We start from the raw sequence: 12,173 nt of genomic DNA, 5'->3' as shown, positions 1-12,173 counted from the left end.
ATATAATACCTATCCCAGTGGTTATGTAAAGTGTGCATATCTTTCCTGTTAAGAGTGTCACTTTTCTAGAAAACAGCAGATCTACAAGAAGCACTGCTCTGCTATTCTGACTTAGAGCATCCAAAGCCTATTTCTTCTGGTATCCATGGCATTCTGAATCAGATAGACATTGTCTACTAAAGGTTCCTAGTGAAGACATGGAATTCCAACCACAGGAGATCCTCCTGTGGGTTGTTTCCAAACGTACTCATTAAATCTCTGATCAAATGAATAGGAGATGGAATAGGGTGGGCAGTGGATCACTGGAGATGGACACAGGGAAGATAAGCCCTCTTTTCAGTGCCTTTGTTTCTTCTCTTGGTGACCTGTGCTCCATCACAGATTACAAGAAGTTCCTAGAACACTGAAATCCCTGAATCTCTTACTTGATTCTCTTACTTGAAGTGCTTGCAGGAGAAGTTTGGCTTCTCCCCAGACTTACCAGGAGAAGTACTTGTCCACCAATATGCAGAGGAAAACAAAGCTAGATTAGAAAAAATTTGTGGCCCAAGATTCTGTTGAGGCACCCAAGGTTGGAAGTGGGAAACCCTGTACCCAAAAGCACTGTGGCTGAGAGTAACAAAGTCCTTTCCTCAAGAGCATGCTTTGACCCTGACTAAGCTCTCATGTGTAGGTCATATGAACAATGATGTGGCCCTGACCTCAGGGACACTGCAACTTTGTCCTGAATGACAGTTGCTTGGGAAAAGCATCATGCCATCTACACCTTAGCAACCTGACAGGAACAGTCTCTGTTGCCCAATATCTCGTGAATCTTGCAAAATACAATGCTTTCAGAAGGAATTACATAGGAAAGGGCATCTGGGGGAAAATGTTTCACAGGAAGTGACAGTTAGCCAAATGGATTAAGTGCTGCAACTCTAATATCCCACTGAGTCCGATAGAGAGGGATGTTGTCACAACACATGCTGCCTTTGTGCTACATGAAGAGATGGGAAGATCCTAGGGCACACAGAATACTGGAGTCCCACCCACTCTGGAGCTGAAGGCCGTGACTGTAGCCATAATAGATGTGTAGATAGACAGGAGTTGAAGGGTGTTAGGACTCACCATCTCGGGTTGGGATTGGCACTGGAAGAGCTGTGAGAAAGAAAATCCATGTCAGAACCTTGAAGAGAAGTTGTCTGTCATGGTCCTTTGTGCATGATGCTGAGCACACTAGAGTGAGTTGTATTCACCTGCTGCCACATTGAAAGTGTGTGACCATATACAATGCACAAAGATGCTTCCCATGGGGACATTAAGGATCCCATACTCTATCTCCACCACATAAAGCGGTTTGTTTCTGTATTTGTTGAGAGGTTGGATCTTGTAGTTTGTGTCTGCCCACTGAATTATGGGTGAATGACTTCCACAAGTCAAAGCAAGTCCTTACACTTGACAATTCCTGTCTCTAAGAACATCTTTAGCACACTGGCCATGAGGCACAGATGTAGATGGATTTCTAGCCATGAGCACAGACTCTACCTCAGTACCTGAAAGGCTATGCAGAGGCACACACTGACATCAAGGCCAAGGGAATGAATTTGTGCTAAGCATTTCTTTAATGGGGAACGAGAGACAGGAATTGACACAAGCAGAATGTTTTGTCCAGTAATCATTTTCACGTTCAATAAAGCAACTCCACAGCCAAGAGTAGCAGCAGTGTCAACTCAGGTGTTAGCTCAGGACAATGTCTACCCTTATGTTCCTTGCTGAACAAAAGACCTTGGACATCAGTCCTCAGTCCTTCTCCATTACACTGTGAGGTCTACGTGGCAACTTTTACTAAGAACTCAACCTCTGCGTCTGTGTTCTGTCCATCTTCATATCTACTAATTTATTCTCCTTCAGATAGAAACCAAATGTGCTTGGTGAAAAGGCATGACCAGTGTCCCACACTTTGGAAAGTCACAAAGGTCCAAGCATGATGACATCTTCCATGCCTAGCACTGATTTTCTCACTACCTATGAAAAATCACCTTTGACTTTTAGTGTCTGATGATGACAGGAAAGCCATTGTACATCCCATCAGTAAGTACTGGCCTAAGCCTCTCTTTCCCCAAGTCAGAAACAAGACTAATGGGCCACAGTCTTTCTCAGCAAGCATGGGACCCACAGTACCACTCTATTGCCCTTGTCACAAACTCAGAAATGTTTAGGCTCAAATAGTTCCTTGTGACATCCCCGATCCCACATGGACATTCATTCCTACAAGGGAACTTACTTGTGCTGACTGTAGAGTAGTAGTGAGCCTGGAACCCTCGTCTTGTCACACTGCCATCTGTGATGAAGACTACGGACATGAAGTTTCCGGTTGAGGTGAAAGATCCATTGGACCCATCACACACCCGAGCAATGAGAGAAGAATTGTATTCAGGGCCATCATAAACCAGGATATAGTCATAGTTGCAGCCTCCTTCAAGCCTGAGGACACAAAAGAAAAAGCCCCCTTTTCTGTGTCTGGAATGTGATGTGGGGTTTAAATCTCAGGAGCCATTGTCCTGATAACAGTGACTATCTACATTATTTGAAGAGTAGATGGCTTCCTGGCATCCAAAGGTAATTCATCTATCTTCCCATGCCCAGCATCCCTTGTATAATTCTACCGTTGTGGCTCACAGATATGTAATCCATAATACCTCTCCTTGACAGCCTTTACANCAACACAGGAAGGTCACCTGAGGACATTCTAATTGGTTCCTTCACAAAGTCCCCAATTATCTTTGGGATAAAACAAATATCTCTAGTGAATATGAAAAAGGGAGACATACACTCAAGTCAAGTGGTAGAAAGATGGCTCAGTGGTTCTGTGCACTGCCTGTTGTTCTAGAGAACTAAAGGTTCGATTCCCAGCACCTACAACAAGGCTCACTACTGTGATAACCTCCGTATCCAGGGAAGTAAACACCTTCTTCTGATCTGTCTGGGGACCAGGCAAGCATGCGATCCAGAGACATACATCTACACAAAATACACTCACATGCATTAAATAAAAATCTAACAAAATTATAAACACCATAAGATAAGTCACTGGAACTCTCTGACCCTCAAGTTTCTCATGTACTGAGAGCAATACTGAAATCCATGTTCACATAGAAACACTACAAAGAAGCTATGACAAAATACTATATTACCAGAAGGAGCAGGGAAGATTAGAGAGTGAGGTGGCTTCATAAAGTGTTACCTTGTGCTGGTAACTGTTAGTGGTGTCCTGACAAGAACAGACTGAAGAGCCTCCTGCATAGGAACAGATTGCCTCAGGTGCACTCTCAAATTGTCCTAACAAGGACACTGAAACTATGTATACGTAGTTCTACAGCAGAGACTTGCAAAGCCACTATAGATACCAAGAGAGCACCTGGGAACACAGCTTAGTTGATAAGTGCTGGGACCTTACTCACTTCAGTGGAATTGCACTGACCTGCTCCTGGTGCCTCATGGACTGAGAAGGAGCTGTGGGGAAAGCTTTGCACCAAATAGGTACCCTCATTAGCAGCACTGTCCTAATGTGCACCCAAGACCCTAGGTCACTCCCTAGGCCACCACCCTTCCATTCCACTGAGTAAGGGCTCCAAGTGTGTTGCCATTCTCTGGTCACTTGCTGATCAACAAGGTGAGGCAAACAGGCATTCCAGCCCCTTCCTTCTATCTGAGGATTTAGAACATGGCTCCACATGGCCTTAGTGCAAATTCATGACAACCTGGGACTAAAAGACAGAGTATTTGCAATGTGCTTTAGCACCCATTACATCCTCCCTGGGAGACTCTTGTTATATATCAAAAATGGAACCCATATTGCAAAAGCCAACATGACTCTCATCCCATGATTTCAAAGCTCCCCACAATTCTCTATCACATCTCCTCTGCACACACACACTTACTGCACATCTGTGAAGGCCACTGTCACACGGTTCATGTTGGGGACCACAATTTTCCACGAACATCTGGCGTTGTTAGGATAGTTTGAAGGGTAGTATGGACTGGAAAATTGCCCAGAGGGTTGGGTCAGGAAACCTCCACAGCTGTAGTCTGCAAACAGAAAAGTATGGAAATGCTGATGAACCCTGGATCATACTGTACAGGTTACAGCCAGGGGTAAGAGTCAGGTTTGACCAAAATTCCAAGGGCAGAACAGACAGGAGATAACCTAGCCTTGGTGGCATTCTGAGAACATGCAGGATTCCTTCCTTGTGTCTTTCCTTTGTGGGAATAGGTTCAAATAGTTCAGTGGATGGGAGGATCAAAAATGGAAAGTGCTACCAAAGCCACAGTCTTCCGTCTCCTGTGCTCATAGGAAAAGCTTTCCTTGAATTTCTTTGACTCTCTGACTGGCAGGTGACTGTAGGTTCCAATCTCTTAGACAAGTGGTGCAGATTCTCTGCTACCTGGACACAAAGGGTCTGGGTATAATTAACACCTATCCCAGGGGTTATTTCAAGTGTGCATATCTTTGCTGATAAGAGTGTCAGTCTTTCTAGAGAACAGAAAGTCTTCACTGGAGATAGACACAGGAAAGATAGACCCTCTTTCCAGTGCTTTTGTTTCTCCTGTGTTTGTGAGCTGTGCTCCAGCGCAGATTACAAAAAGATCCTAGAACTCCCAACTCTTTCCAACTCTTAGATGAAGTGCTTGAAAGAGAAGTTTGGCCTCTTCCCAGACTTACCAGAAGTAGTTGTCCACCAATCTGCAGAGGAAAACAAAGCTAAATTAGAGAAAGTTTTGTGCACCAAGATTCTGCCCAGGCACCTATGGTTAGAAGTGGGAAACCATGGACACAGAAGCACTGTAGCTGAGAGTAACAAAGTCCTTTCCTTGAGATCATGCGGTGTCCCTGACTGAGCTCTCATGTGTACTTCATATTAACAATGATGTGGCCCTGACCCCCGGGGACACTGCAACTTTGTCCTGAATGACAGTTGCTTGGGAAAAGCATCATGCCATCTACACCTTAGCAACCTGGCAGGAACAGTCTCTGTTGCCCAATATCTCGTGAATCTTGCAAGATACAATGCTTTCAGAATGAATAACATTGGAAAGGGCATCTGGGGGAAAATGTTTCACAGGAAGTGACAGTTAGCCAAGTGGATTAAGTGCTGCAACTCTCATATCCCACTGAATTAAGCAGAGAGTGAGGCTGTCACAAGAGATGCTGCCTTTGTACTATAGAGAGAGGGGAAGGTCCTAAGGCAGACAGATTACTTTAGTTCCAGCCACTCTGGAGCTGTTGGCCATAGCTGTGACCAGAGTATGTATGGATAGGATTAGAAGAGTTGAAGGAAGTCAAGATTTACCAGCTATGGTTGAAGGAACTGTGAGAAAAAGAAGTCATGTCAGAGTCTTGAAGAGAAGTTGCCCATCCTGGTCCTTTGTGCATGATGCTGAGCATAACAGTCTGAGTTGTACTCATCTGCTGCCTCAGAGCAAGGGTGTGGCCATACTCACTGCCAGGAAGATACTACTCATGGGGTCATTAAGTACCCACATTCTGCTCCCACCTCACAAGAAGATGCATTTGTTGACAAGATGGATCCTATAGTTTGTGTCTGCCCAGTGAATTATGGGTGACTACCCCATGTCCAGACCAAGTCCTTACAATAAAGCATTCAGGTCTCTTAGGATATCTCTCCCCATGCTGCCCATGAGGCACAGATCTGGAGGGATTTATAGCCATGAGCACAGACTCCACCCCAGTACTTGAAAAGCTGTGCAAATATACACCTACATCAAGGCCCAGTGAGGGAATTTGTGCTTAGGGTTCTCTAACACAGAACCAGAGACAGGAATTGACACAAGCAATTCCTAGCCCTGGTCATATTCTGAGAACATGCTGGATCCCCTCCTCATGGCTTTTCTTTGTGGGAGTAGGTGCAGGTTTTTCAGTGGATGGATGGATGGAAAATGGCCGTCCTTAGGAAAGTACAGTAAGGTGTCCTCTATGATTGTGGGGAAAATCGTTCATTGAGCCTCTTTGACCCATTGGCTGGCAGATGATTGTGGGTACCAATCTCTTAGCCCAGTGATGCAGATTCTCTGCTACATGGACACAAAGTATCCAGGTGTAATTGACATCTATCCCAGGGGTTATTTCAAGTGTGCCTGTGTTTGCAAATATGGTGTCACTCTCTCTGATGAACAGAGAGAATCTCTAGACTCTGGACCTATTTCTGCTATTCTGACTTACAACATCCCAAACCTTGCTGTTCTAGTAATGCCATGGTATTCTGAATGGGTTAGGAAATGTCCACCGAGGGCTCATATTGAAGATTTTGTGTCCCACTCATGAGTCCAACTCCATGATTCCATTCTGAGAGGTCTTTCCAAACCTATTCATTAATTCTGGAATGGAGTATGTACGACATGGATTTTGTGGACAGAGTGGATCACTGTGGGTGTACACAGGGAAGATAGGCCCTCTTTCTAATTCCATTCCTTCTCCTTGTCTTTCTGAGCTGTGCTCTAGCAAAGACATCCAGAAGATTCCAGAATTCCTGTTTTTCCCCATCCTCTTGGTTGAAATGCTGAAAGCTATGCTTTGGTCTCATCCCAAACTTACCAAAATAAGGAGTTGTAGTCAACAATTCTGGAGAGAAAACAAAGCTAGATTAGAAGGAAGGCTGATACATCAAAGTGTAGTCAAGATCGCTGTGCTAGCAAGATGGAAACACTGGACACAGAAGCACTGTGCCTGAGAAGCAGAGAGTCTTTTCTCAAGGGCACGTGGTGGCACAGACCATGCTCTCATGTGTCCATCATAGTGCCAGTGAGGTGACCCTGGGCCCTAGGGCACTGATAGCATTGTCCTGAATGACAGTTGGTTGGTAAAAGAATCATGCCATCTAGACTTCAGGAGCATGACAAGAACAGTCTCTGCTGTCCCGTGTCACATGACTCTTGCAAGGATGATGCTTTCCAGAAAAATGTCATAGGAAAGGACCACCATAGCAAATGATTTCACAGAAAAGTGAAGTTTAGCAAAATTGACTATGTGCTGCAAGTCTGTGATTCTCCTAAGACGAGCAGAAGGTGAAGTGGGCTCAACAGATGCTGCCTTGGTACTTTACGGAGAATGCTGAAGGCTCTGGGGCAGAACGAATATGAAAGAGTCCTACCCACTCTGTCGATGTTGGTGTGGCTGTGAACAGAATAGGGATCTCTACCAACAACCTATCAGCATCTTGTGAAACTCCTTTCTATATGACTAAACACAAAGGATCCTAAGCAAGGCAAGAAACTCCTTCATCTTAATCTCTTATTAGCCAGTCAAGGTTTCAACCTGTGATGTACAGGTAGCCAGCCCACGGTAAGAAGACTCATTACCTGTTGTAGTTTCTGGGGTAGTAGTAGTAAGCCACAGATCTGAAAATGGCAACAGAATGTAAGATTAGAAGACAAATGGACACACACACAAAAAAAAATGTTCTCCACACAATGCAGAATCCATTCAAGAGCAGCACTTGTGACTTATGCACAGGGGTCCAATCCAGATACTCATGCAAGAAACAAAGCCCAAAGGACATAAGGATGTTCTCCCACATCTCTCTGAGACATTCTTTTCTCTAAGAAACTCTGTCTGTCCATTTGGGGACCGAAATATGGGACAGGTACATGTGACGCCATGTCCCAGATTTAGATAGATAAAGAGTGGAGAAAGAGGCCGAAAGCAACAGAGTGTAGCACATAGAAGAATTGGCTTTCCTGACAACTAGAATCACAAAACATTCCTTGCCTCTTGATCTGTTGGGAACAAAATTAAGGGGGAGCCAAGGGAGGGACCGGGGGAAGTGGGGGAAGGGAAAAGAGGCCCATGCCCTGCTAGAGTTTCCCTATTCTCTGGCCAGTCAGGCATGGGAGGACTGCTACCTACCCTATCCACTCAGCCCTGGGTGGGCATTCCTCTATCCCACTCTTCTGGGGGAGGCCAAGGGGCAGCCCTGCCTGGGGACACCCTCCCCACCCCACCCCCGGAGCTACTTTGATAAAGCCACCAGGGTTGTAGGAGAGAGGGAATAGGGGAAGAAGTTCCCAACACTGACCAGAGTGCGCAGTGGAACTTGAAGGAACAGAGACTATCTATGGTTTAAGAGCTTTATTATAGAAATGCAGGGGAAAGAGAGAAGGTATAAGAGAGAGAGGGAGAGGGAGAAAGAGGGGGAAGGCTAGAAAGAAAGAGGGAGAGAGAGGGAGAGAGGAGAGGAAAGAAGAAGACAAAGAGAAAGGAGAGAGGAGAGAAGACAAAGAGAAAGGGAAGAGGAGAGAAGTGAGACAAGTGAGAGGTAAAGGAACAAAGGAGTAAGAGAGTGAGGTGGGGGCTGACCACCCCTTTTTATGGTCTTCTCTGTTGCTAGGTAACTGGGGAGGAGTTTAGCCTGAAGGTCAGAAGCTTGGGCCATTGCTTATTGTGAATACTGACCATGCATCTTTTGTGGGGGCTGTGGGAGGTAGTACCTTAGGCAGGGGCTGGAGTTCCAGGAGCATGAGGGAACACCTACCGTGTCATGTAGGTGAATTATGACCATCGGAGTTCAGACCTCAGCTCAACTGGATACCAGCTGCAATTCCCCACATTGATCCATCTCACATAGCATAGGGAGGCAACTATGCAGAACATATGGGTTGGTGGGGAAGTGACCATGCAGCAATACAGGTTTTCGGAAATAGAAGGGAGTGACTTGAATAATGCTGATGGTTTCAGAAGTTCAAAGAATGTCCACATCGATTTGCAGACAGATCTTGAATATAAAAGGGCTAAAGCTCCTTGCATGAGTGGGTTTTTATTTCAGTTGCAAGTGTCTCAACTACTACTCTACCAACATATTTGATGCAAACTTGGGTTTGGGATAAGAAAGTGCCCTCTGAATACCAAAGTGGCAAGAGAAGAGTATGTATCCCAAAGTGGGATTCCCAAGAACAGAGATCTTCCATAGAAAGCTGCTGGGACTCACCTGGCCTGGTTGTGCGCTGAGTTTGGGCATCTGTGATAAAGAAGATAGATTAGACAGAGAGAACAAGACCCCACCTTGACTAACATGGGGGACAGAGTTGGTGTTTTTACACAGAGAGCTGATGTTCTATTGTAACCAGAGTACCCAGAAACCTAAATAACACTCACTGAAATCCACACTGCACCCCACAGCCAAAGCCGGGACCTGAGCACCAATAAGTCATTATCTGGAGTAAGAAAGTAATGGCTACCACTAAAACAGGCTACAAACTTCTTTGCATGACCGTGGAGGTAATCATCCGAAATTAGTCTCAGTGATGAGCTGCTGGAGACCCACCAACTACCCTCATGTTAGGAGGATGCTGTTGAAAACATGTGGTCTTCCTTGCTTCACTGCTCCAATACAGCTGGTTCATGAGCACAAAGTATATCACCATCAAGTGAAGCCTATACCCTACTCTGTCATCTGGATTTCTACCTTTGCTAGTCAATGAGCCATTGACTTTAGGTTAGCTACTGTGCTAACCTAAGATGATTATGGGTAATCGCAAATGACTACGAAACAAAAGAAAGTGGAGAGCTGCAACACATGTGTCCTGCAAAAGCTCTATCTCTGTGACTGATGTCAGGACCACAGGAAGTGGAGTCAAATGGATGTTCCTCGGGTAAAATAATGGATTATAGTTTTTATGTATGAGTTGCTGGATGCTAAATCTTAAAACCAGTACCTAGGAACATTTAGATACTATGGGACAGCTTACAAGAGTGAACATGTGAAGACACCAGTGTTTCTTCAAACTGGGGACCTAGCTCTGCACCAAGGAACTCTAGAGTTCCAAGACAGCTGTGAAAGTTTTGGACAGTTCTCTGAGTGAGAAAAACTCAACAATGCACAATGAGTCCCACTATTGATGAAGCCCAAATAGAGCACAGAGAACAGAATTCAGTGACATCTAAAAGCACAATCTTAAAGACAATATCTGATGGCTTTTAGGTTATACCTGAACAGATGACTCCAGCATCCTCATGGTGTCCACAGTTATGAGAGAGCCAGCCTCGGTGGGAGCAGCTCCAAAGATAGTCCTCGTGTCCTGTACAGGCCACGTCATCCAGAACAATAGACCCAGAGCCCGGTCCAAAGTGGGCATTTCCTGGGGCAGACACAGCCCAGCCACAGCCCAGCTGTCTGCACACCACGTTGGCATCCTTGGTGTCCCAGCTGTCGTCACACACAGTGCCCCAGGAACCCTGGTAAAGGATCTCCACTCGACCCTGACACCTGTCTCCTCCATTCTCAAGCCTCACAGCCAAACCAGATTCTGTTCCTGGAAAGACATGGTGGTTTCTGCATTGTTGGTCCTGTGGCGCTTGTACACTTGGTGACAGCTCCCTCATGAACTTTAAAGCAATATGGGATATGAACACCTCCTGCTGCTGCATCCTGGCCACACTGTCCTGTAAAGACCTGTACCCTCTCACTTTGCCTGTGAGCCCTCACTACAATGCCCTCTATCTCTGTTCTAGACATGAGGACCGAGTTTGTCATCAGGATGCCTAGGTTTCTGCAAACTGTGTTGGCATGGGTTGAATCTGCCCTGGATGGTGACAAGATACCTACTCTACCTTGAACCTAAGGCCTTGGAGTGTCCTGCACTGTAGAATCAAGTGTGTTTTGAGGAGAAGGAGGATGCAGAGCCCTCCCGAATCCTCACACACACATTGCAAATGCGCACATTCATCTCCATCCTTACCACACCTGCCAGCAGTAAAGGAGAAGGCAGAGTAGGTTAGTCTAGGAGAAACCAAAGGGGCAGAATGATAGCTTCATGCAACAACAAAAGTTCATGGTCCCTTGCAAAGGCTCTCACAACTGCTTACATATACAAGATGGAGAGTTTACATCACAACTGCATGCAGGCCCAATGCAAAATTATAAACCAGAGGGAGCTACTGGTCCCCCACTGTCTCAGGTCACATGAATGCCTCTACCACCTCACTCTCTGTCTGGAATGAGACCACACTAGAGGACCCCAAGCTTTGTCACTGCTGGTCACTAAGACCACTGATGTGAATTTTTCATTAATGTCAAGGTTCAACCCAACATATTTAAACAAGACAAATGTCTGCACCCAGCATGCACTAAAACACAGCTTTCTCAACTGGGCACCCTCTTGAAGTGAATCAGAATGGCGTCTCATAAAAGGTCATCAGTCTCATTTTGTCACCCAACCTCTCTGGAAGGTTGCCTTATATTAATCACTCTAACCCCAGAGTCTCTTCTGACATAATACTAAATGTAGAGACCGGGGAGTTTTGGAACCCACTCCACTACTGACTTCCACACACAGGGAGAGGGGAAGGTCAGGCGACAGCAGGCTGACTGACCCCCTCCACAGGCAGAGGAATACAGACAGTGACAGGGTTGCCAGGAGGGACGTCCTCAGGATCAGGAGGCATCCCCAACTCCTCTAAGTCTTCACAGCACACACCCACCATCCTATCCCCTTAAGTGTTACAAGGAAGTCAATGCTGTGGATACAATCAGCATTGTGACCTACAGTGAGAGATTTATACAATCTTTTCTTACCTATTGGTGTATAATCAGGAACGGTTGTCTGCTCTGTATGTCCATAGACACATGAGGAAGAAAAATGAGAAACATGATGTTAAGTCTCCATGGAGAAAAACCAAGACATGCAAGTGCAGTCAACCTGCTGATGGGATGTGATTCAGGGTCTGATCTGGGTAATGCTGTTTGACTTGACACTAGTGAGAAATCTACATAGTCTTCAGTTCTCCAAGTCTCAAAGTCTTTTTTATAGAAAGTGTTAATCCATAGACCCTAGCTCTAACTTGCCTACATAGGACTTCCACTGAGCTCTAGGGAACCAGTGCAAAATGTTTCTCACACAAACACATGTAATTAATTCTTCTTTTAGAATGACACTGGCTGGTAGACCAATATAATATTCACTAGCAGATGTGTGGGAAGCCTGTTTGGTTCAGTACCTCTGGATGCACCTTAGGCTAGACTGAAAGTCAAGATCCTACTAGCTCAGCATCATGAGTGGTAGAATACTGTATGTGTGCTTACATGCATAGGTGTGTGCGAGTACGTGTGTTGTGTATGTGTGGTTGTGTGTGTTGTGTGTGTGTGTGGCTGTGTTTGTGTGTGCTTGACCATGCTCTT

General features: G+C 45.4%; 1 protein-coding gene across 1 annotated transcript in view; it reads right to left on the bottom strand.

Moving 5' to 3' along the window:
- The window catches only part of Dmbt1 (deleted in malignant brain tumors 1), a 109,378-nt gene that overhangs the window by 37,925 nt on the left and 59,280 nt on the right, over positions 1-12,173 (bottom strand). The window contains exons 9-15 of the mRNA XM_021167095.1: positions 9,985-10,308; positions 8,985-9,014; positions 7,360-7,398; positions 6,596-6,622; positions 4,706-4,726; positions 3,924-4,071; positions 2,267-2,466 (exon numbers count right to left, since the gene is read on the bottom strand). Of these exons, the coding sequence (XP_021022754.1) occupies positions 2,267-2,466; positions 3,924-4,071; positions 4,706-4,726; positions 6,596-6,622; positions 7,360-7,398; positions 8,985-9,014; positions 9,985-10,308 (789 nt within the window). The remainder of the gene's footprint in view (positions 1-2,266; positions 2,467-3,923; positions 4,072-4,705; positions 4,727-6,595; positions 6,623-7,359; positions 7,399-8,984; positions 9,015-9,984; positions 10,309-12,173) is intronic.

The sequence above is a fragment of the Mus caroli genome, chromosome 7 (genome assembly GCF_900094665.2).
Source record: "Mus caroli chromosome 7, CAROLI_EIJ_v1.1, whole genome shotgun sequence".
Lineage (NCBI taxonomy): Eukaryota > Metazoa > Chordata > Mammalia > Rodentia > Muridae > Mus > Mus caroli.
This window is presented reverse-complemented; position numbering and strand designations above follow the sequence as displayed.